General features: G+C 40.0%; 1 protein-coding gene across 5 annotated transcripts in view; it reads left to right on the top strand.

Annotated features, from left to right (window-relative positions):
* RACGAP1 (Rac GTPase activating protein 1) overlaps window positions 1-15,219 on the top strand; it is a 29,182-nt gene that overhangs the window by 6,630 nt on the left and 7,333 nt on the right. For 3 of the 5 annotated variants that reach the window (XM_067010652.1, XM_067010649.1, XM_067010651.1), the window contains 8 exons: window positions 2,132-2,220; window positions 8,060-8,262; window positions 9,270-9,406; window positions 10,360-10,429; window positions 12,124-12,177; window positions 12,836-12,916; window positions 13,659-13,776; window positions 14,261-14,391. In XM_067010652.1, the coding sequence (XP_066866753.1) occupies window positions 2,136-2,220; window positions 8,060-8,262; window positions 9,270-9,406; window positions 10,360-10,429; window positions 12,124-12,177; window positions 12,836-12,916; window positions 13,659-13,776; window positions 14,261-14,391 (879 nt within the window). In that variant the 5' untranslated portion in view covers window positions 2,132-2,135. The remainder of the gene's footprint in view (window positions 1-2,131; window positions 2,221-8,059; window positions 8,263-9,269; window positions 9,407-10,359; window positions 10,430-12,123; window positions 12,178-12,835; window positions 12,917-13,658; window positions 13,777-14,260; window positions 14,392-15,219) is intronic. The other 2 variants (XM_067010650.1, XM_059082781.2) reach the window with 2 other exon arrangements.

The following is a 15,219-nucleotide window of genomic DNA, read 5'->3' as shown; positions in this document are numbered from 1 at the left end:
CCTAGAGCCCTGCTCCACAACAAGAGAAGCCACCACAATAAGAAGCCTGCGCACCACATGAAGAGTAGCCCCCACTGGCCACAACTAGAGAAAAAGCCCACACGCAGCAGCAAAGACCCAACACAGCCAAAAAAAATAAAAATAAAAAAATTGATTACTGGGAATTCCCTGGTGGTCCAGTGGTTAGGACACCGTGCTTCCACTGCAGGGGGCTCGGGTTCAATCCCTGGTTGGGGAACTAAGATGCTGCATGCAGCGAGGTGAGGCCCCCCAAAAATATGCTGGATGCAATAAATGTTTAAAAAAAAAACAAAAGCAAAACTGATCACTGTCTTTCATTTTTATTGGGAGCCAAAGGAAATCATCATTTGAATAGGCTACTGAATGCTCTGCCCGTTTTCTGTCCTGTAGCACTTAGAAGTATTTGCCTTTTTTGTCATATTGTTAAAACCCATGGGCATCTCCATGACTTCCACATCTCTTCCTACCAGTTTTAATGCTATTCTTTTAGTTTTGTTCTTAGTTTAGAGGAAGAGCTTTGTAATAAATTTGTTGGTCTGGTTGCTTAGCAGCTTGCCTTGATTATGTAGCTTGGAACAGATACATTGCCATTTGAAAATCTTGGTTTCCAGCCCTGATTCATGTATATATTGCATCCAAGCTTGGAATTGAAAGCTTTTTTGCTATTAGAGCAACCATCATACAAGTACAAATGAATAAATCTGTAGCATTTAATAGAAAACATTTATGTTTATATATTCCTTTTTCCTTTGTGTTTTTTCTGCCCTTTCTTGCCCTCATAGCTTATGTTCCAATCTTATAAACATTGTAAAATCACTAAACCTTAGTAAAAGAGTTCTTAAAACTTTATTTAGATGCATGCAAAAATGGCCTGGACTAGAATGTTGAAGGGGTGATTAGGAGAAACATAAGGAGAATCCTTTAATGGTGTTTCTGAGGACATTCAATTTTCAAATGAAATTTGATTTTTAAATTTCATTTCCTTGATAATTTTCATAAAATCCCACTGATTTCTTTCTTTCTTGAAGATCTTAGTTCCTCAAAGTGTTCCCAGTTAATGTGTATTTGGAATAGAACTGCCTGTAAGGACACCATTTTTAATGTAATATCAGCAAGTCTTTGCGGGGGGAAATATGAAGCCTGAAATTCACTATTACAGAACACAGTAGCAAATGATTTTTCCTTTGCCCTTCTAACTGTGAAGGTGGTGTATTGTCTCCTTGATGCCAGAATATGGTACAACATAATCCTTTGCCTATACTTAGTATAAATTTATTAGACATAGTCCCTGCACACAGTCCAGCAGAAAGCCCTGCATTACAGAAATAATTCTTAAGCTGCTGAGCTGGCAATTTCCCCACTTAATCACTTGTGTGACGTCATTTATGCTGTTGGTAGGAAATGTGCTGACCATGTCCTGCGTTTTAAAAGACAGTTGCAACAGGGGTACTAGCTAAAGATGAAATTAAAAATAAACCTTTTAAGTTACATTGAAGGTCTCCAAAGTGCAGCAGGATTAAAGTGGCAAAAATGTTATATTGATAGGCTTGACTGAGTAGTTGGTCACCTAGTAATCAACTGACATACTTGTCCCTAATTGCTTCTCAGCTCCAGAGTGATTGAAGAGTGGAGGAAAAAAAGTAGGCAGGGGCTTCCCTGGTGGCGGAGTGGTTGAGAATCCACCTGCCGATGCAGGGGACACGGGTTCCTGCCCGGGTCTGGGAAGATCCCACATGCCGCGGAGCGGCTGAGCCCGTGAGCCATGGCAGCTGAGCCTGTGCGTCCGGAGCCTGTGCTCCTCAACGGGAGAGGCCACAACAGTGAGAGGCCCGCGTACCACAAAAAAAAAAAAAAGAAGTAGGCAGGAAGGGGTGTTATATTCAGGGGACTGAAATGCGATTGTAATTTTCAAATGAGTCTTAAACATTCCAACTTTGTTTTTATAATCAGGATTACACAAAACATCAGTTGTTAGCTCGAGATTCTCATAGTGGTAGCTACACATGGAAGAGTCCAGATGTTAGTCACTGATCACTGTACTGGATTGCTCCTGAATCTTTTGTCTTGGGGAGATGGCAGGACCCCTAATGTATATTTGATTTCTTGGCAGAAAGATGGATACTATGATGCTGAATATGCGGAATCTGTTTGAGCAGCTTGTACGCCGGATGGAGATTCTCAGTGAAGGAAATGAAGTCCGTAAGTCATTCTGAGCTGGCCTGTGTGAAGAGAAAAAACAGATTTCAGATTTGGGTTTTCTGCAAAGCCAAAGTGTATTCCAATCCTAAAATTGTTTTTCATTTGAGTTATCTAAAAAGAAAATGATGGTCACTTATCTATGGTCAAAGCTTAATGGACACTCATTCTAAATGGTCACTTATTTTTCTGTAGTTGTTTTTAAATGGGTTTTACCCGGACTTTTTTCATTATCAAGGTTCTCTTTTCACTGAATAGTTGGCATTAGTCGTCAGTTTCATTTTCTTATCACGAACTGGGCAAAATCTACTGAATTTCTAAGGATGTTGCCTTTTTTCTTTAGAGTAGTAGTTGTCTACATTTTTTATCCTGGGTTTTCCCTGTGTTCTATAAAACATTTTCAATTGAAAAGGAGAAAAATGACAGTTTCTTTTTGAAGGAGGGACAGTTCATCTGCTTTCACCTACCTATTTGATGCTTAGTAATAAAGAGTTGAGGTTGGGTGGAGAGCTGGGAAGAAAAAGGAGGTGGTGACATAGTAGTCTTCTGGGAAGTAGATTAGTGAGAAAGAAAGGTGGGGCTGATAGCACTGACCTAAGTGATGTAAGGGAATTTTTCTTTACCAGCTTTTCTTTGTGTTACCATGCTCTCCTATTTCAGGTTTTCATGTATACCTAATTTAGCGGGTATTGCTGTTAAGTCAGTCTCATTGGTACAAAAGTAATGCAAGAACTGTGTCTTAAACTTAAAAGAAAAAAACAATCTCCATAGTACTTAGTATGGTGTCTTGCTTGTGCCATTCAATATTTTTTTAAATTTGATTCATGTTTTTGATAGCTCTCATCTACTTACAGGCCTTTCAAAACAGTATTCTATTTTCTCTCTCTAATAGCTGTTGCATGACCCTATCATCTGGTACCAACTCAGTAACCATGATGGCATACTAATTAGGCTTCTCTTTGAGGTCACATCATCTCAGAAGATGGATTGCTTTGGAGTCTAGTAGGGAGGAGTATTGAATAAGAGATCTTAAAATTCAGGTTCACTCGGCAAATAATGGCTTTATGGAAAAAAGTAGAGTTTGAGTTGAGCCTTAGATTAGGTATAGGGTAGGATCCCAACAGACAGACATGAAAGAGGGCATTTAGGGTCAGGGAGCCACCTGAGTGGAGACAAGAGGGTGTGGAGTGTGAGGGGAATAAGAGTAAGGGGAAGTGGTTTAATCAGAGCGGTGCTTTTGGAAGGTTACCCTGGCAGATGTGGAGGCTGCGTCAGACGTGGAGGCTGGGAGGTTGATTAGGACATGGTTGCCATAGCTCAGGAAAGGCAATGGGGAGCCCCCACTGGAGTGGTGATTGTGAAGGTGGAAATAAGGAGAAATGGGTGAAAGAGATTGTGATAAGATCTCTAGGAGGAGGCAGCTGACAGTATTAGGTGGCAGAGGGAGGAACCTGAGGTTTGGAGTCTCAGTAACTGGCTTTTAACTGTTATTTCTGTGTCTGTTTCTCCATCTGTAAAAAAAGGAATTTTGCCATGAGGATTTCGAGATAAATGAGATACTAGTTGTGAAAATACCTTTTGAAATAATTATGCCCCCCCAAATACAAGATATTTATTTTTACAGGAACCTTTATTTTATAAGCAAATTTCTATCTTCCCTTGATTTCTGTTATAAAATAGAGGTACGTTGGTTTTTTTTTTTTTTTAATTTTTATTTATTTATTTTTGGCTGCATTGGGTCTTCGTTGCTGCGTGCGGCCTTTCTCTAGTTGTGGCGAGCGGGGGCTACTCTTCGTTGTGGTGTGCGGACTTCTCATTGTGGTGGCTTCTCTTTGTTGCAGAGCACGGGCTCTAGGCATGCGGGCTTCAGTAGTTGTAGCACACGGGCTCAGTAGTTGGGGCTCGCAGGCTCTAGAGAGCAGGCTCAGTAGTTGTGGAGCATGGGCTTCGTTGCTCTGCGGCATGTGAGAAATTCCCGGACCAGGGCTTGAACCCGTGTCCCCTGCATTGGCCGGCGGATTCTTTTTTTTTTTTTTTTTTTTTTTTGCGGTACATGGGCCTCTCACTGTTGTGGCCTCTCCCGTTACGGAGCACAGGCTCCAGACGCACAGGTGCAGCTGCCATGGCTCACGGGTCCAGCCGCTCCGTGGCGTGTGGGATCTTCCCGGACCGGGGCACGCACCCGTGTCCCCTGGCCGGCGGATTCTTAACCACTGTGCCACCAGGGAAGCCCAGAGGTACGTTTTGTCCCCTCTCCAAATCCCTAACTTGGAATGTTGGCTTTTTTTTTTTTTTTAATTTGGCTCTGCCAGGTCTTAGTTGTGGCATGTGGGCTCTTAGTTGCAGCATGTGAGATCTAGTTCCCTGACCAGGGATCGAACCCAGGCCCTCTGCATTGGGAGTGTGGAGTCTTGACCACTGGACCACCAGGGAAGTCCTGGAATGTTGGCTTTTGAGGAACTAAAGTGGCTTAGTGTTTTCTAGACTCTAGAATCTCCTTTTCTGCAACCACCCCAGTCTGTCCTCTTCTTAGATCCTAGGAATTCCTCCCATCCCTACGTGTCCCCTGACTCCTTACTCTTGCTTTTCATCATAATTACTTCATTCCTCTTTCTCCTTTTTGTATAGTTATAGTTTTTTTTTAAAGCTAAGTCTAAGGTTACCAAAAGATCAGAGTGAAAGTTAATATTCAAATAAAATGACTTTAATAGCCTAGATATTTTGTTTTCCCCAGTCTACATGATTTTTATCTTTTATTTTTATCATGAGACGCTGAACTTTTTTGACGTTGGTGTGTAAATTAGGAATAAATATAACTTAATATTTATCAGGTGCCTATTATGTGCCAACACCATACCAGGTTGGTGCTATGCTATATGCAGTAGGTGATACTAAAGTGTATGTGACATGGTGCCCGTTTTCAAGAAGATTAAGGTATTTAAGTTTCAGAGACAGGATTCTGTCTCATGAAACAGAAGATAATACAAGTATAAAAATATATGCTTTGGGGAAGTATAGAAGAATGGAGCAGACAAATTAGGAAAGGATTCATAGAGCAGTTGGGACTAGAAAAATAAGTACATAAAGAAGAGTGGGGAGTTCCCTGGTGGTCCAGTGGTTAAGACTCAGTGCTTTCCCTGCTGTGGTTCTGGTTCTGGGTTCAACCCCTGGTCAGGGAACTAAGGGAACTAAGATCCCATAAGCTGTGTGGCACAGCCACCCCCCCCCCAAAAAAAAAAGAAGAGTAGGTAGGGCATTCCATTTGGAGAGCATAGCTTGATCCTAAGTAAGAAGACAGAAATGAACACAGGTCTTTCCTGGGGCAGGGACAAATTGGTTTAGCTAGAAAGAGGGTATTAGGTAGTGATGGGAAGTTTGATCAGACTGGATGCCTGGAGTTTAAATTTGATCTGAACAGCAATTTTGTTCAGTCATTCATTGAACATTTAAGTGCCTTACTATGTGCTGGGTAGAGTGTAAGGCCCTGGGGATAAAAAAAGAGAAGAGACACAGGGTCCTTGCCCTTAAGAAGCTTAGAAGGTAGTGAGAAAGACAAGGAAGAGCCTATACAAAGGCCCTAGCAGGAGTGAGCTGAAAAAAACAGGATTTCTAGAGCTGCTTTAATCTCTTTGCTGAACTATGAACCAAGTCCTGATTTTTTTTTAATGGATCTAAGATTATTCTTAATTTGTGTTAAGGAAATTTCCCTTCTGCTTTTCGATAGATGTATTTTGTAATTTAATATACATATAACTTTTTTAAAGAGATAATTTGAATTTAATAAACCTTTTGAATGTATACTTCATGACAGGGGCTAGTAGCAAAATTGAATTGTGATTCACACACTGACCAAAAAAATGCCATTTGTGTTTATTGATCTCCAACATCAAAGTTTTTCTTGGTCTATGGTAGGAAGTGCCTTTTTGACCCATGCTAGCACAATTAGTTCATAACAGAATTGTACATAAAAGTAATATCTTAGTCATGTATGCAAATGCTCTGGTTTTGGTCTAACAAACTAAACTAGTAATTTAACTATTTGTACTATTAAAATAGGAACTCCTTCCTTGAAATGAACTGATAGTTTATTTGGTTTCAGTTCTGTTATCCAATTCCGTTAGACCTGTAACGTATGCCAATTAATGATGAATGGGAATTAAAACCCCAATTTAATAAGACTTTTCAAGGAGTATCCTAAGGAACAAGCAAGCCAGCAAAATTAGGTCAAATGAAAATCTTTTCATTCTCAAAATTGTTTTTCATTTTAGTAAATATTTGAGTGTGTAGGTAACACTATATTTAGAAACATTTAATTGACCACAGTGTGGAGCTAGAAAGTTTTTAGACTGTGTAGTTGAAAAGTGTGTTTCCTGTTCTTTATTCTTTAAAATGGAAGTATCACATACATCGAAAGGTACACAAATAAGTGCATTGCTTGGTGAATCGTGAGAGTAAACATGGCTAAGAACCAGCTCTTGTTTATAATTTTTTCTTATGAATCTGTAATTTTGAAATAGTTAAATTTGCAAAGGGATATGTTGTTTGTTTTCTTTTTGTTTAAGTTAAGGAGAAAAAAACCCTTAGTAATGTGTTCCAAACTGTTAACTAAACCAGTATATCATTTAAAACTATTTGAATTTTGTAATAATATATTTTATTTTTTGAGATCCTTGATATTTGCATTGTCTAAGATAACTAGGTCATAATATCCTGTTTTGCTAAAATCGATTGTTTACTAAAAACCTGTTTCCCTTTGTGTCAGACTTGGTTTCTCTAGATTGAATTGTTATCCTAATTTATAAGTTTGAAATTTAGTCAAATTATTAAAATTGCTTTAAAAAAGCACTATATTATTTCTATGCTCTCAGGTTAAATTCAAATGGGAAAAGTGCCCTTACTACCTGAGAATCTGCTAGCTTTGTGTGAAGTTGGCCTAGTTTCAGCCATAAACTGGGTTAGTTTAACCTGCAGCAGATGTACACCTTGGAAAGTTCCTCCATGATGCTGGTGGAGTGAAGCTTAGAGGTAGATTGAAGTTAACTAGAATAGTAAGGCATTATAGAATAGTCTTTGCCAGTAGCAGGTGATAAGAACGGATGCCACCAGGGTTATCATGCTTTGAGGTGCTGCCTTAGAAGGGATGCTTTCTTTGCAGACATTTGAAAAGAGTCCACGTTCCTCTATCAGTGACTCACCCAAAGCCAGTATGATCTTCTCTTCCTCTGTCTTTCCAACTGGAATGTTTACATACCCTTCAGGGCTGTGTTAAACAGCAAAAGCAAATTGGCTCTTTACTTTCAAATCAGTATTTGTATAATTATATAGCTGAATGCAATTGTAGGCCTAGACATCTGTAATATTAATCTATATCTACTGGAGCATATTACAGCAGTTACATTTGAATTTGCTGTTTAACGCCTCTCTGGCGCAGCAATGCGTGACTCTAAAGGAGGCTGTTTTTGTTTTATAGCTGTAACTGTCCTGGTGGGTGACAGCTGCCCCAAAGGTATCCCCTTTGATTGCCTTCTGTTCAGGAGCTTTCACTGTTAGTGTTACATCTGGAGCCAGGTGACTAATGACTTACTTATTCCATGGCAGATGCCACTGACTAAGCCAAAAGTAACTGGCCTATTGAAATAGGAATTGCTACCCACAAAGCTCTCATCCAGAGTGATGAACATATATCCAGGATCTACTCCTGGTTATTTTCAGATGGATTTGCCCATAGTTCAGCTGGTCCCTTAATTATGCATTTGGAGTAAAACTAACCAGAGGACTCATTTATTAGAGCATTTATACTCTGTTTGGTGCTTGAATTATTAAAGTTTCCCCCTTTTCTTAGAATTTATCCAGTTGGCAAAGGACTTTGAAGATTTCCGTAAAAAGTGGCAGAGAACAGATCACGAGCTGGGCAAATGCAAGGATCTTTTGATGAAAGTGGAGACTGAGCGTAGTGCTCTGGATGTTAAGCTGAAGCATGCACGCAATCAGGTGGATGTAGAGATCAAACGGAGACAGCGAGCTGAGGCTGACTGTGAAAAGCTGGTGTGTATTGTTTTTTATGCTAGAACTGTGACAGTGGGGATGGGGTAAGATCAATGGATAATGTTTCCACTTGCCCAGATATACCCAGTTTCTTCTTCTACATTAAAGAACTAAAAGCAGTTTGTCTATGATTGGAGCTGAAATTGCAGCCAAGGAATCCTATTCTTCATAGGCTGAAATTTAAATTAAAAAAATTTTTTCTCCTTTAGACCTGAAACTTTTACTTAAATGAGAATTTAAAGAATTAAAATTAGGGGGAAAGGCAGAGAAATCATAGCATATTTGATCTGTCTCACTGTTGATTAGGAGTGCTACCTAGAACATCCTCATATAAGATATCAATAGCTAGTACTTGTCATTGATATAGGCAGGACAACTCTTAAGTCTTTCCTTCATCACTGCTCTTAATTTAGGGTAAAGGGATAGATGTACTCAACCAATGTGAACACTAGAACATAGAGCACTATCATTCTGATGTACCAGGGTGGGTCATGGTACAAAGGCAAGCCTTTGCTGGGAGGGACTAATTCATCTTGCTACAGTGTTAGATGCCTCAGTAAGCTCAAATTGTCTGGTTGCAGTGCATCACAACTTTATATCCATTTTAATGCATTTTGCTCCACCATTTAGAAAGGTGGGTGGCTGCTTTGAGCTGTAGAAGAAGCCAATAATTGTCCTAATTAGATGACACTAAAGTGTTTTTACTATGTGAAATCTGTTTTGGGACTCTCATTTTGCAGTACTGTCTTCTCTTGGGTTAGCGGTTTGATCCAAAAGTCCTGTAGCAGAAACCCCACTATTCTAGATGGGGTTCATTTTACCAGTCAGAAATCAGAGACAAAACCTGGGCTTGATGTGAATTAATATGCTATTGGTGTAGCAGCCTTCCTGAAGGCTCATTTGCATAATGCTGTATTTTAATGTCTTCTGGTCTGCCTGTCCCATAAATTTGAGGTGAGGCTTTCTCCCCTGGTTAGTTGGGGTGTTTACTCTGCTTTGGTCTGTAGGAAAGGCAGATTCAGCTGATTCGAGAGATGCTCATGTGTGACACATCTGGCAGCATTCAACTAAGTGAGGAGCAAAGATCAGCTCTGGCTTTTCTCAACAGAGGCCAACCATCCAGCGGCAATGCTGGGAACAAAAGGTGGGGGAACTGCATCTGTTGTTACCTGATCATAAGCAACACAGCTGTCATAAGTTCTTGTTATCTAAACTCTTAGATATACTGCTTCTGGAATGTGTGCTGAATAAAGCAGAAAAAGACTTTGGAGGAAGGGTGTGTGGGAAATAAAGGCACAGAGGCCTCCCTGTTTATTTTATTTTTTAATTTTTCCTTAGGATGTTTCATCATGGGTAAAATTTGATGTTGATGCTGAATTGCACATCAATAACTAATCTTGCACATTGCTAAGAAACCTAAAGGTGGAAGTGGCAGTTCAGCAATACTTCCAGTGTTTACTCTCTATAGAGCTCTCCTAGTTCTTCTGGTTTAGAAGGGCCTTCTGTGAGCCCAGAGCAGACAATAATTTGGGTTCCACTGCATCGCTATTTAGAACAGTCTCAACCAGGCTTTCAATTTAACACCCCCAATACAATACGTAGGGAAAGGTCAGCACTCTTTTAGAGCTATTTATTTTGTTGCCTGGTTGTTTTATGGGGAATCTTTATAACTAAGAAGATGTGCAGGCTTAATTTCTTAAAAAGCTGATGCTGGGTAATACTCTCTCTTTTAGAAAGCAACCACAATTGGGATCAAATTAAACTTCACTCTCTGCCTTGTGAATTTTTAGTAGCCTGTAGTACAGACTCAGCAGGGAATAGCACCCATACCCCTGACTGTAACTTTCAACTTCTGTTATAAGGCCTTAGGTGAAATAGTAACTGTGCTGCATGTGTGCTCCTGCACACACACACATAGTCCCCCATGAAAACCATAAAAAGCAACCCACCACAGCTAGGGTTTGAGCTTGTAGTTATCTCCACAGGGAAGATGCTACTGTGAAATTGCTGATGTTACCTGACAAGTGTGACTTGTTCTGGTGTTGGTGGATTTTACTTCCCAGTCTTGTTTCTAACACTACTGTTTCACTCATTTAGACTGTCAACCATTGATGAATCTGGTTCCATTTTATCGGATATCAGCTTTGACAAGACTGATGAATCGCTGGTAATGAACACTTGATTTCTGAGAGTTATCTATTTTTCTTAACCCTGCTCCCTCAGGAATCTCTCTCCTGTCCTCTCTTCTAAAATTCCCTTATTACTATTTTATTAGTTGATATGTTATAGATACTGACTAGCATTTAAAAATATAAATATAAGCTGTAAGAGACTGGCTTATATATTTAATTTTTGGAAGTGGGAATATAGAATTTAGGATTTGGCATGAGGTTAAATTTATTTAACAGATCTGTGAGCTGCCTGTATTAATTGATTACTACATCTTGACTTATTAAAACCCCAGCTAGCAAAAATAATAATAATTAGCAAGACTCTATCCAGCCAGGGTTTATTTGCTGCTCTTGGGGAGAATAGACTTGTGCCTTATTTTTAAATTAAATTGGTTCTTGAGGAAAACTTAGACATACTTCACAATTAGAAGGAAACCAGTGCCCTGAAACTTCAGCCAGAAGACTGATGAAAGTTTCCAGGCACTAGATAATGCTTTGATGAACAGTGGTTCACCTGTCTAAGCTCTTTGTTACCCTGCTTTTGTGGGGCAGAACCCTTCTTGTAACTTATGGTGGTGTTTCTCCAGAAAAGGTCATCTCCTGATATTTCAATCTTTGATGTTCCAGAGACCTGTAGTTTATTGGTTTAGGTGTCTCTCCTATTTTACTGGCTGAAAGCTAGCAAACAAAACAATAAATCAGGAGGTTATTAGTAGTTGGTTTTCTGATGATAGCAAAATAAATGACAACCACTTGTTACATAGGCAGGGTTTTATGTCCAAATTGTCAGAGTTTGACTAGGGAAATAATTGCCATTTTGTAGATATTAGTATTAGGTATCACCTTTTTAAAATAAGGAGTGACATAGTTTGGGATATGTAATAAAACTAGAATATACTACTAGCTGATTTTAGAGCTAGACCTATGATGTGATATCTGTTGTAACTGAAGCTGAATCAAACAACCAGTAACTAAACTACTTGACCATAAATTAGGTTAAATTTATTTAGCTAAGCTATATACGACTGTTTTTGGATTTTGTGTTTTCAGGGATTATCAGGACCAGGAGGTCATAGGTAGCTACTAAAAATGAATGCAAATGGTTAAAATGAGTGAAGTGAAACTAGACCACAGTGAAAGACAAATAATTCTTCAGTGTCCACATGAATGTCTTTTTTAGGGCCCGAGGAGATGAATGTCTTTTTTAGGGCCCAAGGAGGAGGGATGATTGAGAGATGTAAAACCTAAACTAGAACTTTTAAAGTGGCTACATTGTACAGAACATCTGATTAGATGATAGCAATCCCTTAAGAGTAAGGCTCACATCTAATGCCAGCAGTATAGTGCCCAACATTCTGTGTAAGTTCTAAAACTAATTACAAAAATAATCAGAAATAAAGGACAGGGCACCGAAGATAATCACGACAGAAGTTGATTCTTTAACCTTTTCTTGCCTCTGTGGTATTGATTCCTGATTCTATTATAATAGCTTCAATTTTGGAAAGAAAGCATGTTAACTTAATACAGCTCTATAGCGATAACATTTGAGACCCTCCCTTTCTGTCTCCCCAAATTGTGAGTTAGGTACTCTGACTCAAGAGGCCTTTAAAATTCTCTGTAAATTTATTTGTAGAGGGTTTAGGGGAGGACTAACCAAAGAAAGAAATTAATACAGTGTAATTGTCAACAGGATTGGGATTCTTCTTTGGTAAAGACTTTTAAACTGAAGAAGAGAGAAAAGAGGGTATGTATGATTTTGTTTAGTTTGGGGGGTTTTTTGTGTTTGTTTGTTTTTACAAAGTAACAATAAAAGAGTTTTCTCCAGAAATGTTGCCATTGTACTGCGTTCCTGACATGTTGCTCTAGCTGTTGTTAAACACAGATTACAAGACAATCCATGTTGTGGGGGCAGTAATTGATGTTCCTTGATGTTCTAACTCAGGGCAGGATCCCGTCCTGTTTCACTTCTGGGCTGCTCTCAGTTCATTCATGGAGAGTAAAAGGATATATTTAAGTTTGTTTGAGTTGTCATATGAATTTTTATGCAGGACTTTTGTGCTCTAATATAAGCTTCAGATGAAATATGTGTATGATGGGATATACAGAGATCTATCTTTGTGCTTGCTTAGGGTCCTTAATATGTTTGCAAAGACTTACTGTCCTTAGATAGGATTACACTCTACTTTTACTGGTGCTGTCATCTAAATTTTTCCAAAGCTTGCTTGTTTCTTCTAGGGCACTGAGGGCATTTTTGTGTAGGCAGTGAGAGAGTGCACATTGTTATTTCCTGCAGTCCTGCTACCTAGGACTTGCATCCAACTTATCCAATGGAATAATTTTATATTTTGTGCTTCAGATCTTCTATTTGGCACTAAAGTTCTTGGTTTTTGCCCCATCTCTAGCGCTCTAGTAGCCGACAGTTCATTGATGGTCCCCCCGGACCTGTAAAGAAAACTCGTTCCATTGGCTCCACAGCAGACCAGGTAAGAATAGCCAGGCCAGGGCCTCCCTGGTGGCACAGTGGTTAAGAATCTCCCAGTGGTTAAGAACCCTGGGACATAGGTTCGAACCCTAGTCTGGGAAGATCCCACGTGTCGTAGAGCAGCTAAGCTCGTGTGCCACAACTACTGAGCCTATGCTCTAGAGCCCGCAAGCCACAACTGCTGAGCCCAAGTGCCACAACTAGTGAAGCCCATGCACCTAGAGCCCTTGCTTCGCAACAAGAGAAGCTACCGCACTGAGAAGCCCACGTACTGCGACAAAGAGTAGCCCCCGCTCACCACAACTAGATAAAGCTTGTGCACAGCAACAAAGACCTAGCGTAGCCATAAATAAATAAATAAAAGAATAGCCAGGCCTAGAGAATTGTGGTCTTGAACACATCAAAGTTTAGTGACCCCAAGCATTAAAAATCCCAAGTCCAACATTGCAGTGTTATTTTGAGAGAGATGTTCCGTGAAAGTTTTTCCGTGTAATAGGATCCTTATCATCCATATGAATAGAGTAGTAAACAATCATCAGCTTTATGTTTGGTTCTTAGTTGCTTGTATGTATGTTCCTGTGACCTGTATTTCTGTTTGAAAGTATGAGATTTCAACTTTAAGAGTGTTTGGGTCTGGGGGCTTAAGTCCTGACCGAGACTCAGGAATTTTTTAACTATTCCAGAACACCTATAGTAGAGGGGAAATTAGATTTATCCTTCCCTCATTGCAACCTGTGTTTCAGGGAAATGAATCCATAGTTGCAAAAACTACAGTGACTGTTCCCAATGATGGCGGGCCCATTGAAGCTGTGTCCACTATTGAGACTGTGCCATATTGGACCAGGAGCCGAAGGAAAACAGGTCCGCTGGGTTTGTGGCTGAATTGCCTGTGTATAACAGCTGGTAAAATCTGGGGAGAATTGGTTTCTTAGAACCCTCATGAGGCAGGGGTTGGATATTTTGGGTAGTTTTTTACTGCTGCTTACTGAGGGCCAGAGCACTGTTTGTGTCATGCCCTGCCTCTGGCTTGCTAGCCTGGCCTACACCACTATAGAACTCGTTTCTCTGGAAACAGTTTTTTGCATAGCCATTGTATTCACTTCGATTATTGTTACAGATTACTGGTTATCTACCAGTTATATTAAAATTGGGGTTAAAATCCAGAAGGGGGAATTCCCTGGTGGTCCAGTGTTTAGGACTCTGCGTTTTCTGCCGAGGGCCCAGGTTCAATCCCTGGTCGGGGAGCTGAGATGCCACAAGCCATGCAGCGCAACAAAAAGAAAAAAAAAAAATCAGAAGGAACAAAATACCTAAGACACAAAGCTTAGAGTTGCCTGCTTTCTAGGTACTCTACAGCCTTGGAACAGTGACTCCACCTTGAGCAGCAGGCAGCCGGAGCCCAAAACCGACACAGATGGCTCCAACACTCCACAAAGCAATGGAGGGATGCGCCTGCATGACTTTGTCTCTAAGACGGTAAATCTGGGATTGCTGCTGCTCTTGGGCACATCTATCTTTTTAATTGTGGGAGTAATATTTACTAGCAACAAATTTAAATACTTTAGTGTTGTAAAGTTAAATGTCGAATTTCCTTCTTCCTCCTTATCCCACTTTCCAGGGTTACAGAGGGTGTGTATCTTTCCGTTCTGTGAGTAATATTAAATTAAAAGAAAGCAACTTTTCAGAAGCAGTTGTTTGTGCTTTTTAGTGATGTGTATTTACATTTCATGCTTGAACATGGCATGTTTTAACTTTGTCCCACTTGATATACTCATAAAAATCCAAGCAAACTGACTGAGGCTCAGAGGAATTAACTGACTTGTTTGAGCCACAGGATAGTAAGTAGCAAAGTTAACATGGGGGTTTTCTGACTCCTTGCCAACAAATTCTTTCCACTGCTGTACAGTGATCCCTTGCAGCTGGATGCCCTTATGCAAGTTACCTTAGCCTCCTTTTGCTTCTGTTTCCTTATCTTAAAAAAAACAAATACCGTATGCTAACACATATATACGGAATCCAAGAAAAAAAATGTCATGAAGAGATTAGTGATAGGACGGGAATAAAACACAGATCTACTAGAGCATGGACTTGAGGATATGGGGAGGGGGAAGGGTAAGATGTGACGAAGTGAGAGAGTGGCAGGGACATATATGCACTACCAAATGTAAATTAGATAGCTAGTGGGAAGCTGCCGCATAGCACAGGGAGAACACCTCTGTGCTTTGTGACCACCTAGAGGGGTGGGATAGGGAGGATGGGAGGGAGGGTGACGCAAGAGGGAAGAGATATGGGAACATATGTATA

This window comes from Kogia breviceps, chromosome 12 (assembly GCF_026419965.1).
Source record: "Kogia breviceps isolate mKogBre1 chromosome 12, mKogBre1 haplotype 1, whole genome shotgun sequence".
NCBI lineage: Eukaryota > Metazoa > Chordata > Mammalia > Artiodactyla > Physeteridae > Kogia > Kogia breviceps.
This window is presented reverse-complemented; position numbering and strand designations above follow the sequence as displayed.